The sequence below is a fragment of the Nansenia antarctica genome (genome assembly GCF_963989245.1).
Source record: "Nansenia antarctica genome assembly, chromosome: 5".
Taxonomy (NCBI): domain Eukaryota; kingdom Metazoa; phylum Chordata; class Actinopteri; order Argentiniformes; family Microstomatidae; genus Nansenia; species Nansenia antarctica.
The window spans coordinates 51475084-51502777 of record NC_137690.1 but is presented as its reverse complement, the minus strand read 5'-3'; the positions used below and the strand labels follow the sequence as shown (position 1 = coordinate 51502777).

Here is a 27694-nt window from a genome sequence, read left to right as displayed (position 1 = left end):
TGCGTAATCTAACGCGCGCGCAATGGATAGAAGGGGGCGGAGTAGTACAGAGGGGGTTAATCCCAGACCAGCCAAGCAGCGTGCGTGACGCTGAACCCAACGAATTGCAAAACTGACCGGGACACGCTTGTGTCCCCAATGTGACCCGTTATTCCCTCCAGCTGCTCAAAGCATAGCCCTAGGCTATAGCGCATGGCCACAAGAAGGTTTAACACACGCATATTTCTGAACTGCTTAAAAATCTACGTTTGTGAATGCGTCACAACACGTAGCCATATATTGTAAATTAGGAAAGCAAAAACAGGCCGTTTAGATTTGAACTGATTTGCACTGCACATGCTGTAGAAACCCCAATAGAATGAACCCAGTGAACCCCTCTCCGCCTCCTTCAGTTCACCGCCCCTTTCTACACATTGCATCGCGGTGGTGGTATAGGGAAAATGTGAGCCACAGAAATTGTAGGAAACAAGACACTGCTGAGAGTCTCAATGTGAATGGCTGTAGCCTATAGGCCTACTGAAATAATGTTGATGGATATGGCGAATAAAGCGCGTGGTATGTATGTATGGCAATATAGGGTCATTAAAATGTCAAGTGTGTTACTGTACCTTCCACCCAGCTGAACTGTTGCTGTCGCCTTTATCCTTGAAATAAGGAACAAAGCGCACCATCCAATCATAAACTTGCGACAAAGTGAGTCTCTTCTCGGGGGTACTTTCAATGGCACGCGTGATGAGATCCGCGTACGATTGGTTTCCCCACGCGTTCCGCCGGGAGGACTTGGCTTTGCGCAGCTGGCCAGCGGCATCGAGCGCAGCCCCGGACATGCACGTAGGAGCGGCTGAGATAGGGGCAGGGGCGCCGGCTGGATGTTTTATGTCTGTCGGCGCGCCACCTCTTCTCTCGGCTATGCATGCTGGCACGTTGTAATGCTCCACTTTAACAGATGCCAGGGGTAGACCTCGGTTCGGCTCCTCTCCCCCGGGAAAATCGTCTGGACACGGCAGGGGCCAGGTGCATGACCGAGGCAGGCCCTGAGGTTCGAATTCCGAATCGATATCAACCTGATGCGCATCCATTCCGTTGCTCTCCATCATCAGCATTTATCCGCCTGAATTACACCGAACTGGCAAGGTCACAAAAGAAATCCACTATGAATCCAACAACTGCCAGGGAGTTGTTGAAACCCCCCCCAAAAATGTGCCTTGTTTTAAAAGCAAATTCTACTGTGTGATACAAAAATATGCTGAACCACTATGACCATTCTGTACGACCATGTAGCCTATGCAGTATCAGAACAGACCATGAGCATGTATCCGAGGCATCAACAACAATATGAGTCTCTCTTCCATGTTAATTGAACAATACTAGCACATGTTGTAGTGGGGCTCACACAAGTCCAGGTGTCGGTTAAAAATCCATTCTCAAACCATGCCAGATTTAGCACCACGGACTTGGAAACACGTCCCTGTGATCGTTCGGTTGCAGCAACAGTTGATTTCTTTGACAGACGGCTTGACAAGCGGCCGGGCTGGGAGGCTTGCGAATCTCTTTGATCAACCCCCCAAATTAAAGCCAAATCAATTTACTTTTTTTTTTACAGAGGTCTGCTAACAGTTTCCGTCGTCTGAGATCCCCGTCTTCTCTGCAGATTTGTGACCGGCTTCACACGCAAGCGCTCACGCGAACACACTCATAACTGATAGTAACACACTGCGAGCGCAATTACTGCCTTAAAAATATGGTCTCATGAATCATTTATAAAGCCGCAGAATTCCAGACGAAAAAGCCTCACGGCTTTTGTAGCATCCTATGCCTTGCCTTAATACACGCCGAAGACGCCCTGACAATAATGTATATTTCACCTCCCTTATTTCGTTAGATTGTCAGAATACAATTTCTTCCACATTTTGTAGTGTACAGCCCTGTCTCTCATGCTTGAGAATCAAGCGACTAATCTGCAGCGTGGAATAAGTGCTGCTTACACATAATTGGACGGCGCTTGTATCAAGTCACTCCCTCCAGAACAGGTTTAGCGAGAGGGACACAGCAGCATCTTTTCACATTGCTAGATGGTGTAAGGAGTCGAGCAAAAACAATCACACCTTTTTCTTCAACGGTATTCATAATATACTCACTGATTATTAATTTGTTGTTGTTATTAATGTATTTTAAATATATTGTTCTATGAATGCTTCAGTGAACCAATTGGCTAACTAAGTGTCGTTGTGAAATACATTTTGAGGGGGAAGATTAAGGTGTAATGTCCCTATCGAAGCATTGTCATATGTTAGGAGTTATGGACACATTCCCTCTGAAACACTCAGACTGAGAGTGTGCGTGTGTGTGTGTGTGTGTGTGTGTGTGTGTGTGTGTGTGTGTGTGTGTGTGTGTGTGTGAATGGAATTTCACCTCATGTAGCCTATAGGCAATGGGACCTGTCAAACCATCAAATCCTAAACCACTCTTTGGGATTCTGTAAACTTCTCTAAATTCGCCAACTCAATGTACCCACCATAACACAGACCACTAATATTAAATGCTATGCCTTCATGCGGATAATGTATCATGAGGGACAGTCTAAATAACACCAAATGATGTATTGAGGATTAGATGGAAGTTGCGCAGCAGATTCTCTAAAATGCTATGGAGTAAATTACATATATCCTTTGAAAAAAATAATTGGCTAGCGGTTAGATGTCATACCATTCTCTATTCAATTGTTTTCTCCCAGCAGTGGCAAGAACGACAGTTGTGGATGTCACACTCAATTGGAGTCCGTAGACTACCCACGGTTATTCGTTTACTGGGAGGGGGGATTCCGCCCACGCTGCGAGCCATTGTGCATTGATTTGATTGAGCTCAAGTTCCAAATCCACATTTATTCTAACCAATAACGCCTATAATGTTACCACTGTAGGCTATGCATTGATTACTACTTTGTACAATGTGGGCGGGACAATGTAAGCAAACCTACCATAGGCTATACACTCCCTAATCTCATTTTTTTCAGGTGGAAAATCCCACACTAGTGACGTTACCTCTCACGGTTGACATCTGGTTGACCATTACCTCTCATGATTGAAAACTTGGTGACCGTATCCTCAAATGCTCCATAGTGGAATGTTTTCGTCCTGAAAAAAAGAGTCTATCATCACAACAACAAGTGTCTGTGTGCGTGTGCGTGTGTGTGTGTGTGTGTGTGTGTGTGTGTGAGAGAGAGAGAGAGAGAGAGAGAGAGAGAGAGAGAGAGAGAGAGAGAGAGAGAGAGGGGAGGAGGAGGAGGAGATAGAGCAAAGGGAAAACTGGAGAGATGCTGTAAATGAGAACAAACAGAGGGATAATTCAAAACACATGGTTCTGCGGTTTCGAGAGGATTTTTTTATGCACCGCAGTGAAGTTGTAACAGGAATGCGGTGTGACTCCTATCATATGGAATGAAAACACTGGACCCATGCCAGCTCAGAGGATGTAATGTTCTGGTGTTGCCTTTAGTGGGCTAAATGAGTTGGGCATTGACAAACAACCATAAAACAAACACAACTCAGACAACACGACTGGACATGAGTGAGGGAGGGAGATATCCTCTGATTTCCATGAGAGGACGATAGCTGCCTTATGAAAACTCTCATATTCAGACCTCAAAGCAGACCTCTGAATGGTCCGGGGAGGTCAGATGTACGTATATGAAGAAACTATTATCAGGATTGAAATGGGAATTAGGATCCGTCTCGTAGACCTACCACTAACCACACCTGTGTTATTGTTGTCATCCACTGACGCTGGATGTTGGCACAGCGGGTTTGGCAAGACAAGACAAGGCAAACCCTTTTGAATCCACTCTGACTGTCTCTCCACCGCAGACCACCCAGCTCTAATCCACCTGACAGCCATCCAGAGTTATTGATGTGTTTACTGTTAGCATGATGCTACTCTTCCTACTCTTGGGAAACCCTGAGGGTTCGCCGGGCTACTTGAGCAACCCTTGACGATATTTGAGTCTCGAGCAGCGCTGGCAGACTGCTGCTATAGTAACCATAATCAGGAGGATCAGCTTCATATTGCTACAATCTCTCTAATGTAAGAATATATAAATAACAACACTTACAACTATATTTTATTTATTCGTCCACTTCAGGTCAACCCACTTGGCTGGAGCAGGCAAAGCTGCTCGGGACAGTTGTTGTTGTCCAGGGTGCAGACATACACAGCTTTGACCATTTGCTGTCTTGAGCCTTCTTAGATGTAATGCTCTTTAAACCCTGCTGGGTTGGATTGCATTCTGACTACGTTAGTTCAGTTAGCCCAAACAGCTCTCCCGCCCTACCTCCCTCTCTCTTCCTCTCTCTCTCTCTCTCTCTCTCTCTCTCTCTCTCTCTCTCTCTCTCTCTCTCTCTCTCTCTCTCTCTCTCTCTCTCCCTCTGTCTATCCCTCTCTCGTTCCCTCCCCACCTCCCTCCCTCCCTCCGTCTAGCCCTCCCTCCTCTACAACCCACTCCAGTTACATAAGACGGCCGTCAGTGTTGTTTTCTGGTGTGACTCGGGTGTGGAAACTGTGGGAGTGGAGGGCTGGGTGTCTCAGCCTGTACACAGCCGATGGCCATCCCAGGAATGCGTCTTCTCCTTGGGCCTGGGCTGCCGCCAACCATGTGGCCTCCCAATGTCACAGAGCCTAAGAGAGGAGCCGGAGAGCTCCGGAGAGTTCTAGGAGACTTTCCAAAGACAGAAAAAAGGCTGCGTTTTACTCCTATTGGCAGTACATGTTGGTTCCACTAATACTTCCTGCATGGATTCTTTCTTCAGCTTTTTAAAGGTGGAAACCACAACGCTGAAATGGTCCTGCCTCCCAATCGTTTGATGAATACAAATGTGGTATTAGTAATATTCTAAGAATCCCCCTCCAGCACAAACAGTTCAATGGTAAAATGAACAGGCAGACGCAGTGACAGACTTCCCTCTGCCATACCTGATTTAAAGAGGTTTAGCTAACACTATCCGACACCTACCGTTAATCCTATTTCAAATTGCAACCTCAACCATGAAATCCACTCACAGGGAGGAAAAATACACAGTGATGCAGCGCAGAGGTGCTACAGAGATAATCTTCCCCCTGTCACTTTTGTCTGCTGGCTTTCGGAAAGAAACAAAGGGGGAAATGGTACAAATAAAGCATGTAAATGGATGCAACCACTAAGTAAAAACAGACGACTCAGGTTAGTAGGTATGTGGGGAATGTCGAGTAACCTCAGCATATGCATCATGATGCAGAAATCATGAGACAAGGCCAAAGGTTTTGAATAAAGCTTTAATTAATCAAATAACCCAGTCTTGTAGACATTCAAATATCCCGATTCCTCATTCAAAAATATGTAGCCACCATTCCCATGAACTGATTCAACCCCATGTGGTTTGCTGACCTAGTAATGATCCCATATTTAACACAACCGGTCAGGACAGCCTCGCCTCCGCTCTCCTCCGAGGGAAGTCCTGGAGACGGCCACCGCAACTGAGACCATAGGGTGGAGCAGGGAACTGGTGAAGTCACTCCTCAAGGCACCACACGACACCGGGCGCACCAAGAGCTTGGAGACGAGAGTTTGAGAGAGGGCCTGGTGTGTGGGGGGTGGGGGGTGTAGGTAGACACGTGGGTGTGACAGAATGGCAGAGGGGGGTAGGGAGGGGGTCAGCAGGTGTGCTCCCCTCTGTCTGTGTGCGTCTCAGAGTTCTGCATGGTTGCCTCTGACACACGACCAGGTTGATCAGGGCCGACAGCCTCTCTGCACCCAGCTTCAGTCAACTGCCACATGAGGTCACCTGCGGCACCCCAGCCCTCCAGGGTCACTACAGGCAAAACATGCAAGTCACGTACTCGCATAGAAATAGAGGCCTATGAGTAGTGGCTGTTGTGTTAGATATTAAATGTGATATTTGAGGATCAACCATTTCACTCATTTGAAGCCAGTACAGGCAGTGTGGGTTGAGTGGAAATACTGTGACTTCTGAATTTAATTTCTGTATAATTCCTATTATCTTTTTCGGTCACGGTTTAACACTGTTGAGTGAAAATGGAGGAATTAAAAAAACAACAACTTGGATTAGAGTGAGAAAAAAAAGAGGGAGTTCAGAGGGTCGTATATCATTAAGCAATTGAGAAAGTTAATTAGGCAGCTCTGATAATTATTGCCATGGCAACCTGAGCGCACTCATGCAGATTTGATTAACGAGTTGCCATTTATCTGCACCGGCGAGACAGAGACGCATGCGAAGAACCCTAGAGACCCCTAAAGGTGAGAAGGTGTACTGAACGTTTTGTTCAACAATGCCCGTCATCGTGTCCTTCTGCAACCTAATAAAGGCTATGATGATCTTGCAGACATGCCATCACCTGCTGCACACGTACACGTACAGTATATATGTTTCTCCAAAACACCGCTAGTTTGCATACAAATGCAGGAGCAACACATGACGTATTTTGCCCCAAGAAGGTATATTACCAGTGAAAGGCAAACCACTACTGCTCTGGTACTCTAGTCTTAAAACTGTAAGGACACAGCATGTAGTTGAGAACTCTCATGGCCTTGTTCATTGCCCCCGGAAAGGCTTCAAACTATGTTCAGCCCTATGAGAGAAATGATAACAATTTTGAGTCCTGACACCTACATACTGTACACCCTCTACACAAAAATATAACATCTCTAATTTTCAGATTCATATCTAGTGATGACGTGTGGCATGTGATATGCTACATGATCAGTGCAGTACAAGATCAATGAAGTATGAAAGTATGACCAATGAAATTAACATCAGGGATGTAAATAACTAAATAAAATAAACTAAATAACTAAATAAAAAGACGACAGTGGCCATGTTGCCCTCTGGTGGAAAAGACTTCAATGACCGTAAACTCACAACCGTTCAAAATGAACCTCACTGTTGATAGAATGTGACCCCGTTGGTTGCCTGGGATATTAACCACACAACTTAATTTTGCAGGAATGGTAGCTAGTCGCTGTTTAGGAAACAAAACAGCAGACTGTTTTAGAGGACAGAGCCGTGTTCAAACAGTGTTTGTCACAAACCAAATTCAGACACAAACACAGACGATGCAGTTAAGAGACTTAAATGAGCAGAGACAATTGTCAGGACAAATTCGTCACCTTGGGAAGTAACTGACACATCCGACATCCTCTGAACACACACTCAAATACTGTTTGTAAAAAAAAACTGTTAATTGGCACTCCCAAGAGCTTTCTCTATAGATTGCAATGTTGGCAGTAGAAAAGAAAAACTGGAGGCATGAAAGTCGTTCTCAGACTCAGTGGGAGATTTCTCAAGACAGCCTCTAATCCCCCTCCCCGTCATTTCACAGAGTGACGCGAAAGGTATGGATTACTGTTTATTATACAAATATCAAACAGAGATATGAATTCTAATAACCATCATGTCACTTTAAATATATTTTTTTCTACCTCAGCTTCATACATGTCAAATAATCGGTTCCATTTCAACTGCCAAATTCTGGTATAAAAATAGCACAAAATAAACAATAAAATGTCTCACAAATACTACTTTCTCCATTGAGTTTCTTTAAAGCCAATTTGCTTCCACAGTGCATAGCCTTGTCTGAGTGAATTACTGACATGTTGAGCAGTCTTTGCCAGGATAATCTGACTTATCTCTTCTTTCTTTTTTTCAAAACTGAAATATGGTTTTAAGAGGGACCAAAATTATAAACAAAGCAAAATTCATACAGTGAACAGTCAGAGCTAAATCAGATTACTACAAAACAGTGTTCAATCTTTCTTTTCATTATTGCAAAATAAATAAAGCTCTATACCAGAGGTTCAAATGTATCCACCTATGTGTTACAGTTAGTCCTACGGTAAGAAAGATTGCTTTTCGATTACGTCAAATGTGTTTCACATTTCAATCTAAAGGCGGAGGCCAGACACCTTGTCAGTACAGGCAGATAGAGCAATAAAAAGGCATAATGTCATAATGAGTGAATGGAGCACACTAATAAACAAACAAACAAACAAACAAACAATCAAAAACGTAAAATTATTAATAAAAAAATCTCCAGACCCTCATAAAATATCAATATCACAGCTCATACCAGACCTGGGAAGAATACGTACAATTGAAATAATAAAGATGTACTTGATTTAGCTTGCGAGGCATAATGGAGCCAATGGAATAGTCCCGGAAGTGCAAACTCTACATGCAAGGCAGACTAAATCAAGTGCACCTCACGTCAATATTTGAAATGCACATTCTGCCCAGGTCTGGCTAATACAGTACAGTAAGTCTTGACTGAGTGTCCTGATTTGACCACTCCCCTAAACAATAAGCCATCCTATTGTAATTGTCCAGGAAAAGCCTGCCTATATTAGGAGAGAAGGGGTGGGCTTCTTTCCAGGCCACGCCTCCTTAGCATATTTCTTCTTGCGAGGCTCATTAACAGGTTCTGCTGTGTAAGGTCCAGGTGCAGGGGCAGGGTTGAGGGTGACAGGGGGCTGAGACGAGGCGGGGGAAAGGTCCACCTCTGGGGCAGGGTTAGGGAAGGGCAGGGGCAGCCCTCCCAGGATTGTGGCTCCCCCCTGGGCTCCAGCGGGGTGGGTCCCAGCCTCATGGCTGGTGGGAGGAAGGTCTCCATAAAGACCTCCACTGAAGGGGAAGTTCTGCATTCTCCGGGCCACGGTGTCCTCCAGGCCCAACGAAGTGGCATGTCCCTCCATCTTCTTTTTCTGTACAGTATTAGTTCAGCAAGAATGTGAAAATGTCAATACACAGCAAACTTCATGTCAATTATTGTGAATTATTGCAAATTCAAGAGATAAATATATATTTTTAAATATATTGACCTTAATAGGCACAACAGCTGTCTGTACCATGTTCCTGAAGCGGCCTACAGACGGGTCAACATCCTCTGTGGAGACAGGGAGGAAAGGAGAGGATTTGAATGTCTCAACATAAAACCCCAAAACAAATGGAGGGTGAATGTTTAGGAATGAGGAAACACAATCATACTTTCCCACACAATCACACTCCATATAGCTCCATTCTGTCTGTGTGTGTGTGTGTGTGTGTGTGTGGGTGTGTGTGTATACACCTGGGTTGATGACCTCCTCTTCCTCGCTGAAGGACACTCTGGAGCTCCTCCTCTTCCTCTTTGGCCTCTGGATGTCCAGGTTGCCCTCCTCGATGGTGAGGGTGGAGATGCGTTTGTTGTGGGCTGTGTTGAACTCTGTTAAGTTCTGTCTCAGGGACACACGGATTGGTTCGAATTATTATTTTATCTTATTTGTCACTTGTACTATTGTAACTTTTTTATCTTGAATTATGCCTATTGTCTTGTGCAATGTCAGGAACCGAAGCCTAAGAATTTTTGTAATTCTCTAACTCTCTTACACTTGTGTAATGTGACGTAACAATACAACTTGAAACTTAAGGGGAGGTTTGGGGGGTCTGACCCCCTTAATTACAACTTGGACCAACTCAAAAGAGGTCAAAACAACAGGTTGGGGGGGGGGGGACATTTATATATCACACAAACATTTGTTACCGATATCTCACCACCCCCCCCCCCCCCCGTGGACCAAAAGTCCCCCCACCCCGCCCTGATTGGCATTGTATAATTTGCACTCTGGACACACGGACGTGGTCAGGATTACAACACAAATAAAGAGGGGCTTTCAAAGCGAAAAACAAAGAGTACTAATGTACCTTAATAAAAAAACTAACCAAACACACTTAATCAAGATAGTTCTACACACACAAACAATCTTTCCCTGGCTTGAGCATACACATGCACGCACACGCACACGCAAGCACTGTACGCACACGCACACACACACACACACACACACACACACCTCAAGCTCAGTCTCCTCCTCAGGTAATCCCAGCAGGCCTTTGAGCTCCTCGTCCTCCCCTGGCTTGACTTCCCCCGGGGCGGCGCTGGCCTGGGTCTGGGGCTTCTCCCTCAGGGTGTAGACCCGTGTGGACGCCCCAAACGACATGGTGGAGTCAATGGGAACCTGCTGGGGCTTGTGGGGCTCCAGCCGTATGCGTCCCAGAAACGTTCCATGGGCTGCAGAGACGGAGAATGACGTTCAGTGCTGTCTCCTGTTACTCTCCTGCCATCTTCTTTCCCTGAAGCGTGGACATGTGCACCCCCACATGGACTTAAGTGGGAATGGAACGGTGTAAGGAATAAGGTGGAAACTGGGGGAGGCTGGTGGAGGTAGAAATTGGAGGATGGTCGATTTCTATCTCCCAACTGGCCTCTTCTGGTGGAACCTCCCTCAAGTCAATGCTTACCCCATTTCCAAATGTATGAAAGGGGGAGTGCACAAGTGCACGCTTCAAGAAAATGGTTGAGAATTGTGGCGCAGGAAAAGATTATCCTTCATTCAATAACTTTTCAAGCCGAAAGTCAAAGCAACAACTAGCTAGGATCTGACTTGGCATGACACGAGCTGTTGAACAAATCATATGGCCTTTGTCAGCCCCAAACACACAAACTAGGCCTATGACCTTGTTCAGTCCATCTTATAAATCTTACTGTGTAGGAGCAAGTTTCAAGGGTCGATGTCTTATTCAGACATTCTCTATAAGAGTCTCTATGGCAACCCTTTTATATACAGTTCACACAGGTACAGCCGTCTCATTCCCTGTGCGTTAGTGTACAAAACGGCTCTCGAAGCAGCACAGTACTCACTGCTGTTGAGGTCGATGAGGAAGACCCTCTTCAGGTGCCGGTGGTAGATCAGGGCTGAGTGGACGCGCGAGCACGACTGATGGTCTATCGTGAAGTCACATACGTCAGGGTTCCTCCCAAATAAGTAGTATTTCTTTTCGTCAATGATTAGCTTCTACAGAACGGGACAAGCATGCGAAACAATGTCGGGATTCCAGAAAATATTCTCAAATCCAACAATCGGCTAAAACATATGGTAAACAAATATGGAGTTTGAAATGGGATGGGAGAAGGTGTTGGGGTCCCTTAGGTCATGTAGTGGAAGGCCCAGAGGGTCTGTATTTAGAGAGTGAGGTGGGGGGGATTCTCTGGCAGCTTTGGAATTCAGAGGTCATTGGGTTCAAAGCAAAGGGGGGGTCAAAGCAGAGCAGTGATCCTTGGTCATTGACCTTACCTCCACCAGCTTGTCCCCCTTCACCACATCCAGATGAAGTCCGGGGGGCGGTTTTCCTGCCCTGATCAAACAGACAGATGCAACAGACTGTGACAAGCGAACAGAGAAGGTCAAAGTCTCGGAATGGTCCAACTATTATTTCACTGCCGTCCTGCATATGTGTTCAGCTATGATACGAGTTCGCATGCTCCACAAATGATTGGCAAGCAATAGTGGTCTCCTGGCCTCTGAATTTGTTGTAAAACTATGTACAAGTATTGACATGTCTCACTTTAAGGTAGGTAAAGGTAGGCGTGTCACTAATGATACTAATAATACTGCTGCCGTTGTAATGATGTAATGATAATAATAATAATAATAATTAATAGTAATGTGTCAACTAATGCATTGATAAATGGGTGAGATTGCGACAACAAATAGATTGACAGACTAACGTTCTGGAATACAATCCGATATCGACCCAGGTTGACCTGTAGACGGATATGTTTGGACTGTCAACCACGACAGGGGAAGATACAACACAATATTGTTTGCTGCGCTAACTTTGCGACAACTGAGCTGTACAGCTAGCTGAACTGGACGTGGCAGGTTTCTAGCTTGCAAGCTACAATCCATTCGATGAGACAATTGCTTCGTTCTTTCATCGACATAGACCATTCAACACTCTACTGCATGCTTTTGCTATTTCGTAGTCAAAAATATGCATTAGACATCGTAGGTCTTACCATGACGGGCAGTCAAAAAGAGGTGTGTTTGTGCTTGGGTTTGCTGCCATCTTACACCGTTGCCTATGAATTCTGGGAAAGTGAGGACTTCAATGTAGTCATAAGAAATCTGGGAATCGTAGTCTAGCAGAGGTTAGGCTACTCTAATAATGTTCATCATTTGATATCAATCACTCATGAACCGTTCAGTCACTCATGAACCGTAGTAAGTAAATCAACATGTATGGTTGTATTGACCGACAGACATTTAAGACATGAAGATTTAGGGACAATCAACTAAAATAAAATATGTTCCCTATCATTGCAATCATACAGCAGATTAGTGACACCATTGGTGATTCATTATTTCATGGCCTACATGATACATATTTCACAAAGCAATAATTTATCAACATGAATACTGTGCATTAGCTGTCACTCATACATTAGAAGGCCTAAAAGAAGATGAATAAATTGACAAAATAAAAAATAATGGTTAGAGCCCGTTTTTTAATCATACACATCATTACAACGGCAGCAGTAATAATGACAAGTGGTGAAGAGAGGAGAGGAATTGAGAAGTCATGTTCCTAACAATTGAGGGGGGGAAAGCTATTGACCAATGCAATGTCTGGTACTTGAAGTAGAGACGCTAGTCACTGGTGTGTGCGGACTTGAAATGCTCCTCATCCATGGTGAAGAAATGAAGAAGATGGGACCTTTCCTTTGTCAGGACTTCAAGGACTCCCTGCACTGAGAGAGGGGTGGAGGAAGAACGAGACAGTCCCATTCACACCAGTCTTTCTTTCTCTTAGTTTATTGTTAGGGTGTTAGGGAATTTCAAAAAATGTCAAAGTTAGTTGAATTTCAATTCAGTTCATTTGTTAAGCTAAACTCACAATTCAATGATTGCAAATAGCGTATTTGTTTTTCAATGATTGGTTAATAAACTGCGATGAGTGTGACATATAGAGCCACCACCAGATATACTCCCCTGGCCAGTCTGTGACATGGGGTTCAGTAAATAAAAGTAGTTTCAAGTGTATTGTTATGTAAACTGTCTATTTGAGTTGTTAGTGGAGTTAACACCGCTGAGTATCACAACGGAGTCACGGTGGCCGAGAGGTTAAGGCGTTGGACTCGAAATCCAATGGGGTTTCCCCGCACAGGTTCGAATCCTGTTCGTGACGATTGTACATTTAACTGTATTACATTGTCTGGTACTTGTACTTTACGATGACAATAAAGTTGTATCTAATCAAATAGTTATTACAAGACGACATGAGCACAAATCCACGGTGGGGTTAGTTTCAGGTTTATAAAACACTGACCTGGCTGTGAATGGGAGACAAGCCGCAGATTGAGTACCACCACCAAATAAACTCCAGGGGCAACGACGACAGAACATTAACTTTGAAATACCACTGAACACCAATCTAGCCTTCAGAAAATAAAAGTAGTTTAAACTTTATTGTTTTATTGTAAACTGCTCATTAACACCGAAGTTATTAGCAGGGTTAACACCGCTAAGTATAACAGCGGAGTCACGGTGGCCGAGAGGTTAAGGCGTTGGACTCGAAATCCAATGGGGTTTCCCCGCACAGGTTCGAATCCTGTTCGTGACGATTCTACGTTTAACTGTATTTCGGTGTCTGGTGTCTGTTCATTGCGGCCACCATCCGATTACTGCCTCCAGTAACGTGCATGTCCCCGTGTCTGGACACGCAACCTTCCAGCTGCGTAGACTCACTGCCTGAGTTTTTGATATACGTTCGTGGAGGAAGTGATGGGCTTTGTTTTTTTTTGTTTTACAATACGTCAGGGTCCCGTGAGAGAACGATATACTACTATAGAGGCAGTAGTCAAATGTCCTACAAAGTGGCACAAACTGGCCTCATTTTCTGCACAGTCAGAACTTGTTTCAGGGGCAAGCGCAATAACTGAAGCAGTTTCACCTTCATAGGTGGTCCAGTCATGTGAGATGCGTTCTTCTTCTGATGATACCTACCAGATACCTTTATCGATCGAAAACACACACACACACACACACACACACACACACACACACACACACACTCACACACACACACACACACACACACACACACGCACACACACACACACACACACACACACACACACACACACACACACACACACACACACACACACACACACACACACACACACACACACACACACACACACAAATGGGTCATTTTTTTTATACGGTGCCTTTTCCGTCCCCAGTACTAAGTCTAAATCATGTTGTATTTTGTCTAAATTTGGACAAATATTAATTCCATTAGGTTTTTCATGTACAGTCAATTGTTATTTATTATGAATACAATGATATGGGCTTCTAAGTTGTTGTTTTCTACATTTTAAAAGCTTTGGTTAAAGATGTAAATTTGATTTTGCATGGGATTTGGGATGTCCCCAGTGTTGTTCATTCAACTTCAATCCAAAAAATAACTATTAAAAACATATACATTTCCAAATATGTTATTATTATTTCATTTTCCTGATCAATATCTATTGAAATCAAATATAGTTTTTATCAAAAATGTTTTTATTTTGTACAAAAAATTAAGGTTTTGCTTACAATATTGCTTGTCCCTGCGATCACTGTCCACCCTGTTATGCTGTGTTAATGTCCCTTTTAAAAGAAAACCATATTTCTCAATCACATCACTCTCATGAGGTGACATCACATCAGTGGAGGGGATTTCAAATGTTGTAAGCTGTGTGATTATCTACCTCTTTTACCATCTGATTTTTATGTTTTTATCTAGTGAGTTTAATGTGGTTGACCATAACATGTCCACCCTGTTATGCCTAAATATTGAGGAGATCAATCAAATTGAATAATTTCAAAAAAAGTATTTAGTGCAAATTAGATTCCTCATCAAGTATTCATGGTCATTCTAGGCATTATGCTAACACAGGCAGGCTAAAGGCTAACTTTAACTCAAAATGTCCACCCTGTTAGTGTCCACCCTGTTATGTGTCCACTCTGTTCTGGAGACACTCGCCCTATTCAACTACAGAGGGTATTCTAAATAAAATAAAATGTAGGTGCCTGAGCTCGACCACTATGTTTTTCAGCAAGCTAGATATGTCCTTTATATAATAGAACATTAAAATATAGATAAATCAACAATTTATTTTTCACAAGTTATTAAGTCCAAATGGCACCCTATAAAAAAAAAAGACCCAAATACTCTATTTGGGTTCACAGTAAAGCATGACATCAAAGAACCCAAAATATAACAAAGGTCATACAAATAGTTATGGATACAGGTAACACCGTCTTCACCACACAGCTAAGCTTCCCACAGCTTAACTGACACAGAACAATATCTGCCAAACTGCTTGGCCTTTTTCTTTGGGAGGCCTGCAATTTACAGGCCATGTACTGTTAGGTAATGGGCTTGTCCAAGGCTGACACTTAACATACTCTCTCTCTCACACACACACACACATACACACACACACCACTGTCTTATCTACTTGTATATGAGACCAAAGGACATAACTATTGTGAACATGGGCTCCTCTACGTCACTACCATTGGAGACCGTACCTGATTAATCTGACAGTCTCTGATTATGAAGGCGTCCTTGGCTTCTTGGGCAGACAGGAGCTGAGAAATGGTGCATGGCAACATCTGAAGGGCTGAGCTCTGTGACTAGCCAATGGGTGAAGCTCCATATGTTGAACAACTGCTGACATTCCTTACATGGGTTATGCAGTGCTGGGATTAACTAACACTAGTTAGGTCACTGGTGTCATCTTACAGGTGCTGAAGGTCAGTTTAAAACTCAGCTGACCTTGGCCCTACATGTTGCAAGAGGGAAATGGTGAGTGTGTAGTTGCCATAGGTTGGATTTGACCTTTCAGAAGTTGCGGCAAGTGTTTGTTAATGTGATGACGCAAGTTTCAGCATACAAGCGAACTGCTTCTCACTACCAATTCAGTCATCCAAGCAGAAACCATGGACATTTCGTTCACTCATCAGTGAAGGGCTTTTTCATCTCTTAATTAGGAGCCTAGATCAGTCCAAACTGAATGGATTCTCACTAATTAGTCTAAAGATTAAGGCACTTAATTAAATCGCTTAATGGAGACTTTTGTTGTCGGTTCAGTTCCTTGAAAACGTAATAAAGCCAGAACTTCAATTCATGTTTTATTTTACAAAAGCCATCAATTCAAACAGTGAATAGCAACATTATCCACAACATGTTCTTTTGATACATCTCATTTAATCTCTTCAAAATAATGTACAATGACAGAAAAGGAAAACATTGTTTATATAAAACTTTGAGCCCAAGTACATCTGATTGTAAAAATCCCACACTTGAGATGTATTTCAACCTGATGAGGCTCCTGTTTGCAATGGGTCCTGGTTCTGTAGTTTATGATGCAACGTTGCCAAACGAGATGCATTCACAAGCCTTTTCTCAACCGTTAGGAACACCTAACTCCTCACATCCTCTCCTCTGTGTCCTCAAATGCCTTTTGAGGACAAAGCGAGTGGAGGACAGAGAATGTGATGAGTCATGTTTAGGGTTGCCAACTGTCCCGTATTAGCCAGGATGTCCCGTATATTGGGCTGGATGAATATACGGGACCTCCCTTGTCCTGTATTCATCCAATCACAGGCCCCCTCATGCGTATATATAGCATAAATGTGCTAATTCCTGCAACCCCCCCGCCCCCTTTTGTCCCGTATTTGGTAGAGAGAAAGTTGGCAGCCCTAGAGAGGAAGTGATGAGTCACGTTCCTGACAGTTGAGAAATGGCTGCTGAGTCCGTTGGGACTTTTTGTTGTTGTTGCATTTTTCAAATGCAGCCTCACCAGAAGCTGGAGAAGACTGACTTGACCCCAGTTGTATAACCCAATGTTGTTACTCCAAAAATCACAAGCAACATCCGGTCAGGCCAATGAAAACACAGAATTATCACCAGCACAGAAATACAGTATTCAACTGTAAATATAACACACCTCTTTATCAATGACGGAAATAAAACGAAAGCAGAATTAACTGTTGAAATTCAAACCCATCACAGCAATTTACAAACAAGGCCCTAGAAAACAGAGCACATCCACACAGTCAAATGTCCATGAACCTTGTAAAGCCCCTGCCTATACAGTATATATACTAGTGCAAAAGAAATTTTTATTAAAACAAATCAAACACGTAGAATCTCTTGATATCACGGCAGTCCCAGCGTACTTTGGCAGATGTCTAAATCATTTAGGGAAGGCAGATGTCTGCTAGAGCCTTCCCTCCTGTCGCTTCCCATCACGCTCTCCTCTGCCTGTAGTTCTGAGGATATCAGTGACCTACTTTCACTGCTCATATTGCAGGCATATGACTATTTTACAATCAATGCAGAACTGTCAAAAGCAAAATGGTAAAAGGGAGTCTATCTTGCATGGGGAAAATAAATAACACTGATGGTCAAGTGGTATCATCTGTCACTCTGATGCACCACTCTGAGGGTCTCATCTCAAGCACAATTTGTGCTAATATTCTGAGAGAACACCTAGTAAGATTGAGGCTCCAAAGCCACTTTGTGAAAGAAAATCTTCACAAAAACCTAAAATGATAATGCGATGGTACAGTAGGGGTGTGGACATTTTTTGTTTATTTATTATTATTTATTTATTTGTAAATAAGGCATAAAATATGATAATCTCATCATGAGATAGAGATATCGAATATTGTGGTGACTGGAGGAAAAATTCACAAGCCGTAGTGCAGGTTCAAGTGTCGGCAGCTGGTCATGTATAAACAGCGTACATTTAAAACTTCTGCCAGCATTTTAGAGTAGCGAATAAGCTCAGGTTTTCGGATTGAACGTTTGTTAATACAGATTTTTACTTCGTCAGTTATTAAAAGTGCACAAATGATGACCTGGAAGGCAATGAGGGGTCCCAGGAGTGGTCCTCTGCCAACTACTGCAACAACTTAATAGGCTTAGAATTAGTCTGTCGGAAGCGCGGAGAAAGGGATTACCGGTGAGATCCCGAGCCCAGGGGAGAACTGACACAGTGAAAGGAGATCAAGTTAAACACAACGGTATTATGCGTAAAAAAAACTGAGATCCTCTGGCTCGTGGAGGATTGGGTGCTGGTGTCTATTCTCTCTCTCTTTTTTTTTTTTATATCTCTCTCTCCTCCCCTGAAGGTGAGAGGCATTGCATGCATAAGTAGACTTGTCTTGACAATATGTCCTCCTCAGTAAACACTGGTTTCCCTTATCATACTACATCCAGCCTTCGTAACCTTCTCAAGGTGATAGGGTAGTAATGAAAAGAAAAGAAATAACCCCCCCAAAAAGTGCATTCATCAAGTGTCACCACTGAAGTCGTTGTACCCCCAACCCTCTCTCTCTCTGGTCGAAAGTGACCTTCAGTTTGGAAAAATTCAAGATTTGTTGCTCGATATATGATCATTAAAGCAGCACACTAGATGTTTGGGCAACACAGGGATTCCTTTATGCATTTAGAATAAGCAGCTTGTTGCCTTCTCAATTATGGGGACCTAATTACACACTCTAAAAATCTCCCATTGCTCAAATACCTTCATTTCAGGCCAATCATTACATTCTGATAAACTTGTTTGGGGTTATGACTGCATTCACACAGACCTCTTCTGCTACCACTGGCCTGTTTGCCATGGGATTGGCTCCTTTCCAGCACTGAGGACAACAGCGAAATATAGACTTCAAACCCCTGCTGATAAGTCAACTATTGATGACCATCCCCCACCCCTACAAAAAACACAAGTTCAGACAACTAAAATCCTATCATCTGCAGGATGGTGTTTTTCTTAACAGCTTACACAGAGGGCTGTTCAAACAACCACCCTGTGTGTACAAGTATGCCACATTATGCTCTCTTTGGAAACAGATGTTTGTCTACAAATTCCAACCAACAGTATGCATCTAGTTTTTACCTGAGCATTGAGAAGCATGAGCGCGTATGCAAAAGCAAAGCATCATCAATTGTCCTGCAAACGCATTAACCTGCAAGCAATTGTGGTGCAGTTTTGTTCAGAAGCAGTTTGACATTTCCTGAATTCAACAGTATCAACTGTATTGACAGAATATTTCTTGATATATGGTTCACAACATGAGAGATCATGAATGCAAGTGACATATCTAACAGACTAAGATCTGTGTTGGGTGTATAAGAACAGGGAGGGACAGGATGTTACCACAGAATACTGTAAAAAAACAACAACAAAAAACAGCCATGAATTGAAAGTCCTGAAAGTCCCGAAAGTCCTGCACAGTTTGTGATCATTGAAGTGTAAATCAGCGCTTGGTGTAAAATTGCATCATCACAAGGTGTCATTCTCCCTGTATAACCTGCATCCGAAGTACGATTAGTTAGCACCGAGTTTAAGGGCTGTATCTGTAGACAAGCAACCTTTCTGTCAAAGAGAGGCAACATCTAACACCCAAGAGTGTCCAGAGTCAACCTGGCAAAAATGTGTTTCTTAAGATAACGTTTCAAATACAACTGCTGAACACACCCAGGTGTCAAATATGTTTGTCCAACAGGTTTAACCCTAACCCTAACCCAGGTTTAGGGACACTTTGCACAGCCAGCATGCAAGAGGGCCTCAGTGTAGGGGGATTTGGAAGCATCGATGCAGCCCTGAGTCGGCTTCACAGGTTCTACCAACAGCAGTAGGTAGCAATAACATTTCACTCTTACATAGAGACAGCTAGCCTAAGTGTGCTGCTAATTATGAAACCCAAACCTCAGTAGTAGTTATTAAAGTGGGTTTTTATTAAGCTTTCTTGTCATGTCTTACGTCTTTGTCTTGTGTTTAGGTCTCTGCAGAGTTGTTCCCTAAGAAAAAACATTTCCCATTTGTGTGGCCCATCTGAGCTAACAGTGTGGCCAATCCGGTGTGTACACGTCCTTGACAAGCTATACAAGGTCCATGAAGTTTCCTTTCCAGGTTCTACCATCACGTGTCCCAGTCCAGCTCTCTGCAGGCGATGCGGACCAGTCGGAGCTCCAGTTCAAAAGCGTCGGGCCTCTCCTGAGGATTGGCCGACAGCATGTCCCTGATCAGCTGCTTCATGTTGGCGTTCATGCTCTTCTTCCTGGCAGGGATCAGCAGCTCCATCTTGGGGTTCTCCAGGAGAGCCTCCCCCAGTGGCACGATCTCCGAGCCCTGCTGCACGTAGCTACCCAGCAGCTCCTTCTGCGTCTCGACGTCCACGAAGGTGATGCGCTCCACCATGGCCCAGATTATCACCCCCAGGGCGAAGATGTCCGCCTTGGCCGTGTAGTGGCCCTCCCACACCTCAGGGGCCATGTAGAAGTCTGTGCCGCACGCCGTGGACAGGAAGCACTTGTTGACGCTGGCCGGCTCCTCCGAGTTGAGGCCGGAGGAGGAGCAGACTTTGCTCAAGCCGAAGTCGGCCACCTTCAGCGTGGGCTCGGGGCAGCCGGCCGGCGTCCTGCCCTGGCAGATGAGGATGTTGTCGGGCTTGAGGTCGCGGTGGATGATCTTGTTGCGGTGGAGGAAAGCCAGGGCGCTGCCCAGCTGCAGCATGAAGCTGGTGTTGGTCTTGCGGCTGGGCTTACGGGAGAGCAGGTACGCGTTCATATCGCCGCCGTCGCAGAAGTCCATGACGAACCACAGGTAGTACGCGCAGCAGGGGTCAAAGGTGATCTCACCCTTTAGGGAAGTCTCCACCAGCTGGAGTTAAAGAGAAACAAAACAGACAGGAAATTGGTTTAAGCATAGTTTGAGTCTTGGCAAGCTTTAACTCACCAACTGCCAAAGAATGCCAGAACATTCACCACCTAGAGTGCTTAGTGTTTTATGTGGTGTTTACCTAGCAACAATACTTTGGTTACAAAAGCATCATAATATATGCGTTTTTGGTGAATAAAGTCACCCGTGGCACTTTAGAATCTTGACAATTTGGCCACCCTCTGCATTAAATAAGTGAAACATGTCACCAGTGAGATGAACACTGACACTGCTAAACATGTGCTAATAACAAATGGAATTAACTATTTAAACAGGTTGCCAAGAAGAGCAAGCCACTACTACCAGCATACAGACTTGACTGTCAATTTCTGTTGCATTTCAGATGCAAATTGTAAGAACCTTTAAATACAATTCCTAACTGCTACCTGACAGATCTACATAAAAAGAGAGACATTTATTAAACACATTTTCTGGAAGACATGATTATTGATAAAACAAGATGGAAAGATTATTATTATAGTCATTACATTCCGGGAGAGAAAAAAGGGAAAATCTGATACTTTTGAGTGAGCAAAATTGCCTCCCCCCTTTTGGTCTTTGAACACAGCCCGACTGCCATCATCTTTTGTGAGCTGTCTTTATGCCTGTTTATTTATTTATTTATTTATCAAAGCTCCTTTTGAAGCCTCATCTTAAAAGCCGTTAGCTGGAGGAACTGTATTTATTTCATCTCTCCACAGCTCCTCCTTTTGACAGCTGACCAGATACACAGTTACACACTTATGAGTATTATGACATTTCATCCTTCCAAACGCCTGACAAATGCTGCTTTTTGACACACAAAAAGTATTTTGTATTTTTTTATTTTGTTCACACTGATAACACTCTGTTTTTTTTTGTGACAACATGATGAGTGAGAATACTTAGATGCTAATTAAAGCATTTAAAAAATGTGTACAAATTAGATGAGATAAATCACGAGTGTCAAACACCATGCCACACGATAGCAAGACACTTGAGAATGCGGTGGTTCTGTCTGACGAGGAGTGACTTTCAAAATAATATGGATAATTAGATGCAGGGGTGTAGATGAGTTTCAAATCACACAACACACCTGTGTGCTATAAAACTACATAGGAAGGACACACAAGATCCCATTTGTCTACAAATAAATCCAGCATAACCGCTTGAGTTTGAATTACGGCTTCCTGTGTCACAATATTAACAGTAGGAAACCATCATGTATGGTGCTACTACCATTTACGAAACGTGGTATATACAAACGGGTCACAGATTGTTTGGCATTCCATTAAAGGGGCAGCCGTTAACCTAATAGATGCAGAAAATTCCACAGTTGCCGTGGTCCGATAATACTGTCCTATTATCATTTGTTTTCCCTATAAGCGCACATCAGAACATTACAGAAAAGAAGAAAAAAATACCCAGAATAAAGGGATTCCGGGAACGCAGCCAACCCCAACCCACCAGAGAGCTTAACGAGCTGTCGGACAATGGCCCACGTGCCACTGAGGGGATATAATCAGGAATGGCCAGGCCCTTGAAGCGCTCAGTTAGCCAGCAGGAGGGCACAGGGACGTGACAGGCTGTAGACAGGCTGACTGTGGAGGGGCCCCTTTAAAACCACAGAGCCAGGGGCAGCACCTGACAACACGTGTGCACACAGTCACACACAGAGACACACACGCAGACACACACACGCTCTATAGAGCCAGTAAGCACTCTGATGACAGTCCACCCACCCACCCACACCCACACACGCTCACGCACATGCTCGTACACACGCTCAGACACACGCACACATGCTCACACGCACTTACACACACGCTCACACGCACTTACACATGCACTTACACACACGCACACGCACACGCACACCCACGGCTCCTCTAAATTCAAGACAAACCAGTTGTTAGGACCAGGACAAAGGGTCTGTAAGAGCAGCACCATCTGACAGGAGAAGACGATGCAACAATACAATTTGTGAAAATGCAATTACAGCTCTAAACACTGGAACCAACCCTGGTCACCAACCATGGCATGCACTTGGGAGTTACTAGCAAACACTAGTCAAGCCCTGTCATGCTACTGTGTTTGTACAACCGTGCATAGGAATGTGCTGTGCCCCGTTATTGACGGCTGTTGACAATGTGCCGTCAAACAACCAGTAGAACAACCAGAACAACTGGCACAGGGGCAAGGACAAACGCACAGTCCCTTTAGCAACTGGCATGACTGTGCAGAAGCTTCAAAACAACAACACACCCTACTCTTTAGGACTCCTGTTAGAACTAGGCTATGTCATTGGCTCTGGGGGATGTCACCAATCAGCATCCAGTCAAATTCCTTCCCTTCTGGACCATTCCCTACTTCCTCCACAGCTGCCAAGGTTCTCTACATCTGCACAGCAGAACGCTGAGGTCCTGAAGTAGGGGTGGGCATCAATGATCGATGATCGATTAATTGATCGATAAGGTCTTGGTCGATCACAAGATATTTTGATCGATAATCATTAATAATAATATTATTATTATTAATATATTTTTTATTTTTGGGGGGAATAATAATAATGGAAATTAGTTTGTCCACGTGTCACCAGATTGCGTTCGTCTCTCACCCCTGAACATGTTAACATGATCATCTTTCTGAACAAGAACCAGTAGGCCTGCCGCCTACAGTCTCTCGCTGGAGTTTAAATTTAAGTTAAGCTGGACGCTCTTAAGGACACTAATGTTTTCAGTCATCCTCCTATTTGTGAGTAACTGTTTTTTTTACTGCTCCTATGGTGAGTTACTTATTTTCTATATTTTTATTTATAACGTAAAATGTGTTTTTAAGTTAAACAATTTAGGCTACTCACTGCCTTGTTTAAGAGGATTGTTATCTGACTGTAGTGTCTAGTTTGGATGTGAATGAATGAATGTGTGCAATAGCAACACAAATAAAGTTTTTTCCCCAAGGAAAACATGCTTGTTATTTCTGCCCTATTTTTTTCCCCCGATTTTTTGGGGGGATTTAAAAATAAAAAAAATACAAAAAAAAATACAAAAAAAGCGTATTGATTAATCGATAATTGATCGTTAATTCGTTACGATTATCGGAAAAAAAATGTTGATCGTTTGCCCAGCCCTATCCTGAAGGCCCTGTGGCAATAAACGTGGGCACTCATAACCTATAGGTAGCCTACCTATAGCCTAACCTGTTCACGAGGGGGGTGTCTGTAGAAACTGCTTTGCTTCAAAAATTATTCACACACAAAAACTTGAGCCTATCTAGGCCCAGGGTTCTCCCCAGGATCTTTGAACAGTGTGGCGCTGGATTGCATTATCAAAACCCGACTGCGTTTATTCATGTGCAAAAACGCTGAACTCACTTGGAAACATCACTTTCAGTTACGCTTCCGTTTAGCGACGTCGTCATTGGCGATTGATGATAGAGCTATCATTACTAACTATATAGTTATTATATTATACAGTTAATATATACCCTTGTAATGTTTACATAGTGGTGCCTTAAAGTTCACAGCGTGGAACAGCGCCACTCTTGCATTCGTTGAGGAGAACCCTGCAGGCCCCTGGCCTCCCAGAGAACAGGCCTCTTACCTCCAGGTAGAGAGGGGAGCTGGAGCCATGGCTCATCCTCTGGGCCAGCTCGTCCCGCTGCAGCACACACTCCTCCAGGTGGATCACGTTGGGGTGCTGGCTCTGGATGCTACTGAGGGCCCAGAACTCCCGCAGGGCCAGCTCCACGTTCTCGGGTGAGTGGCAGCGGATCTTCTTGACCGCCACGCGGGTGCCCGTGCACTTCACCGCAGCCTCATACACCACGCCGTAGCTGCCCCGCCCCACCTCCTGGATCAGATCGTACTTCGGCTGACTGCTCACCATCCTCTTCCTCACTGTGGATATGGAGGGGGGGGGGGGAGGAGATGGGGAGGAAAGATACAGGGGATAGGAAGGTAAAAACCCCAAGCAAAAGAAAGCTGTTTCTAGATGTTATTAACTTTTACCTGTTGATGTTGACACTAAAGGTGAGCTTAGGCTGACAGAGAATAAGGTTGAGATTCCTTGTTTGGATTCGTAACAGGTAAAGTTAGAATTCTCCATAAGCTACTTCCTTTTGCTTCCTGAGTTGACAGCCAGGTGATAGCAACTCACACGGCAGACTAGGCCTATGCCTGGCTGTGTTCTCCATTTTTCCCCAAACAGCACTACAGTGTGTGTCCTAAAGATCTAGAGTCTGACTGATGGAAAATGTCCATCCCTCGCCAATTCTTCACGAATAAAGCCATAGCAACACTTAAGTTAAGAAAGCTTCCATCCTCAAGACTTACAACATGTACGCTATGTTTTAAATAAGTAATATCCAATTATCATAACATTTAAAAGCCATTGTACGGTCAACATCTAATCGATAGACATTGAATCGTGTTGATTTGTTGTGTGTTCAAAAGGTCAAATGTATCAGATGCAGTCATCATGCCTCATGTCACCCTGAAGTACAGGCCGAAGCACAACAGTTGCCGGGCAACACTTGTTCTTGACAGTAAACATAAATGAGATGGCTAGCTTCTTGATGACAGCTTGGTCTCAAGAAGTCATTGACATGTTCACATGTTTATTTGTTTATTAAGATCCCCATTAGCTGCTACATAGATTAATATTTTCCCATTAGTATAGTTAAATTAGATCTTTAGACAAGGGACTGGCACTGTGATAGAGTGTTGTCTCTTCTATACATAACTGAGTGACAGGAAATCCGTTTTTAGCCTCCACCATGAAGAAACCCATTAGTAGCGTGTCTTGTGGGTTATGCATGTCCGTTTGAAGTGTACGCGAATAGATTCTACAAGTGGACAGGACATGTCAACAAACAGATGTTTCTCAAAAAAGACTAAAAGAGAAGTAGTCAATCTCTCCTCAAGCCTCAGCCAGGAAAGACTGTTTGTTGTCAAGCATGTTGATTAGTTTTGATGTGACGTGCGTGACACAAATCAAGCGAGCTGCTCTGCAGATTATTTGAAGGCATTCAAAGCTTGCAAATGCACGTCTGCACTGAGAAACGTCAACAAAGTTTTGACCCAAACTCAATTGCTATGTGGTCATGGAAAAGAACAGATTTGACAGTAGAGGAAACTTGCAGCAGCCAACACTGACACCCCATATTACATACGCAAATTGAATGGTATCAAATGATCATGCATAACAATTAACTAACGTTAGCCGAGCTCTTGGCATTTAGAGACAGAAACGCGTTGATACGAGATAGCGACACATATTTTCCTCAGTCTAAAAAACACAGAAAGCAAAGGAACACACGTCTAGTCTGCTGCTATCTGGATAACCAGAGATAGCTAAGGAAGCGATCATTCAGGCTATTACCACCATCCATGACCATAATTAGCTGATTAACAAAAGTCTAGCTACCTAGCCAAACTGCAGCTTAGAGTAAATGTACGTTAGGCAGCTAGCTTTCTAGCTAGCTAGCCCAATCAAGTCATGGACACATGGTATTATTGTCTTGAGCTATGCTCGCCGCATCTGTTCCCCTCGTATGTCATGTTCTGAGGCCACAGACCTTTCCCGTCGGATCCGATGCTGACAAATTCCTATTTGCAGATAACTTTCACCAGCTGTAGAGGTATATTTGTGGTCCAGACATGCTTACAACGTATAGACCCAAAAAAATGGAATGTTGTTACAACGTATACAATTCTTACAAATAATAACAATTCTTACAACGTAGACCAAAAGAATGTAATGCAAAAACCATAAATAAACATTGAAATATCCGGTTTCAACGTGTGTTGTTGTTGTTGTTGTTGTTGTTGTTTTGGTGCACAGCAGTTTGCAATCTTAGTAGTTAATCGTTACACACGGCATAAAAAGTACATTTTATAGTTTAGTAGCAGGGATCGATTGCGATTCCCCAGCGCCATCACTTCGGGATCACCATCCGAACAACCGCAGAGTTTGTGACCAAAGTATATAAGTGAAGTATGAGCGGCACGACCATTGGCATCGGGGCTAGTGCTGCCATGTCTATGCCTAGTGTTACTATGTCTATGCCTAGTGCTACTATGTCTATGCCTAGTGCTACTATGTCTATGCCTAGTGCTGCTATGTCTATGCCTAGTGCTACTATGTCTATGCCTAGTGTTATTATGTCTATGCCTAGTGCTACTATGTCTATGCCTAGTGTTACTATGTCTATGCCTAGTGCTGCTATGTCTATGTCTAGTGCTACTATGTCTATGCCTAGTGCTACTATGTCTATGCCTAGTGTTACTATGTCTATGCCTAGTGCTGCTATGTCTATGCCTAGTGTTACTATGTCTATGCCTAGTGCTGCTATGTCTATGCCTAGTGTTACTATGTCTATGCCTAGTGTTACTATGTCTATGCCTAGTGCTACGTTGTCTATGCCCAGTGCTACTATGTCTATGCCCAGTGCTGCTATGTCTATGCCTAGTGCTACTATGTCTATGCCTAGTGCTACTATGTCTATGCCTGCCGCTGCCAGCACATTTGTCCAGGTTCAATCACACAGCGACATACCGCTGTCACTTGTTGTAGACAAAGAACCGGCTTCTGTCTGAAGACGAAGGAACAAAGAAGGCAAGTTTTCACATTTACCTTTAGTCTTCGTCTTCTCTGAAGAATTCATTTGTTGTCAATCTCACTTTCCCTGGCAGCCATTACGTTACTAACCGCCACACACGTCCTCGCGCAGCCACGGTCCGTGTGAATGTGAGCGTGCTTGGCTGCTGAGACCGCGGACCTGCTCGCGGAGTCCCCTCCAACAGCGCGCGCGCACGGTTGGCTCGCTCCCAAAACAAGAGGGTTGAGCCTCGGGAAAATATAATGGCAATATGGGGATTCAATGTGTATATGGAGAGAAAATGAATATGCATTCATCCTTACCGTATGCACATATTCAAATATTTTTCGAATGTGTAATATTTCCCAAAGTAGATATCTCAAATCATCATATCAATCTTAAACACCCACTTTCATGCAACACCTTATTCTAACTATACAATAATAACATGTTTATCTCAATACAA

At 43.7% G+C, this 27694-nt stretch overlaps 3 protein-coding genes across 4 annotated transcripts in view; all 3 read right to left on the bottom strand.

Moving 5' to 3' along the window:
* Window positions 1-1103, bottom strand: part of foxo6b (forkhead box O6 b) — a gene marked incomplete at both ends in the record, with an annotated part of 31326 nt that extends 30223 nt beyond the window's left edge. Inside the window, one exon of the mRNA XM_080532652.1 lies at window positions 609-1103. Within this exon, the coding sequence (XP_080388778.1) occupies window positions 609-1103 (495 nt within the window). The remainder of the gene's footprint in view (window positions 1-608) is intronic.
* A 5849-nt stretch (window positions 1104-6952) lies between these two features.
* On the bottom strand, window positions 6953-10978 carry LOC308158938 (nuclear inhibitor of protein phosphatase 1-like). Of its 2 annotated transcripts, XM_080532656.1 has the most exons (4): window positions 10723-10978; window positions 9875-10092; window positions 8864-9256; window positions 6953-8746 (listed from the first exon to the last, which is right to left on the bottom strand). In XM_080532656.1, the coding sequence occupies exons 2-4, from the start codon at window positions 10019-10021 to the stop codon at window positions 8384-8386; spliced, it is 903 nt and encodes a 300-aa protein (XP_080388782.1). In that variant the 5' UTR covers window positions 10022-10092; window positions 10723-10978; the 3' UTR covers window positions 6953-8383. The 2 variants fall into 2 exon arrangements, with proteins under 2 accessions (XP_080388782.1, XP_080388783.1); XM_080532657.1 differs by lacking the exon at window positions 10723-10978 and having other exon boundaries at window positions 9875-10659.
* Window positions 10979-16594: 5616 nt separating this feature from the next.
* pdik1l (PDLIM1 interacting kinase 1 like) lies at window positions 16595-27370 on the bottom strand. The gene is made up of 3 exons (XM_080532655.1): window positions 27264-27370; window positions 24231-24526; window positions 16595-20592 (listed from the first exon to the last, which is right to left on the bottom strand). Exons 1-3 carry the CDS (start codon window positions 27292-27294, stop codon window positions 19852-19854), a joined length of 1068 nt encoding a protein of 355 aa, XP_080388781.1. The 5' UTR covers window positions 27295-27370; the 3' UTR covers window positions 16595-19851.
* Between the last annotated feature and the right edge of the window lie 324 nt (window positions 27371-27694).

Excerpts from the sequence above, each read along its gene's own strand:
- LOC308158938 (XM_080532656.1), bottom strand. The coding sequence starts at position 10,021 with ATGTCGTTTGGGGCGTCCACACGGGTCTACACCCTGAGGGAGAAGCCC. Across the intron at positions 9,257-9,874 it reads AGGAGGAGACTGAGCTTGAG|AACTTAACAGAGTTCAACAC; the intron begins GTGTGTGTGTGT and ends TCCCTGAGACAG. Across the intron at positions 8,747-8,863 it reads CAGCTGTTGTGCCTATTAAG|AAAAAGAAGATGGAGGGACA; the intron begins GTCAATATATTT and ends AATACTGTACAG.
- pdik1l (XM_080532655.1), bottom strand. The coding sequence starts at position 27,294 with ATGAATTCTTCAGAGAAGACGAAGACTAAAG. Across the intron at positions 24,527-27,263 it reads AGAGAAGACGAAGACTAAAG|TGAGGAAGAGGATGGTGAGC; the intron begins GTAAATGTGAAA and ends CCATATCCACAG. Across the intron at positions 20,593-24,230 it reads GCTCCCCTCTCTACCTGGAG|CTGGTGGAGACTTCCCTAAA; the intron begins GTAAGAGGCCTG and ends CTTTAACTCCAG.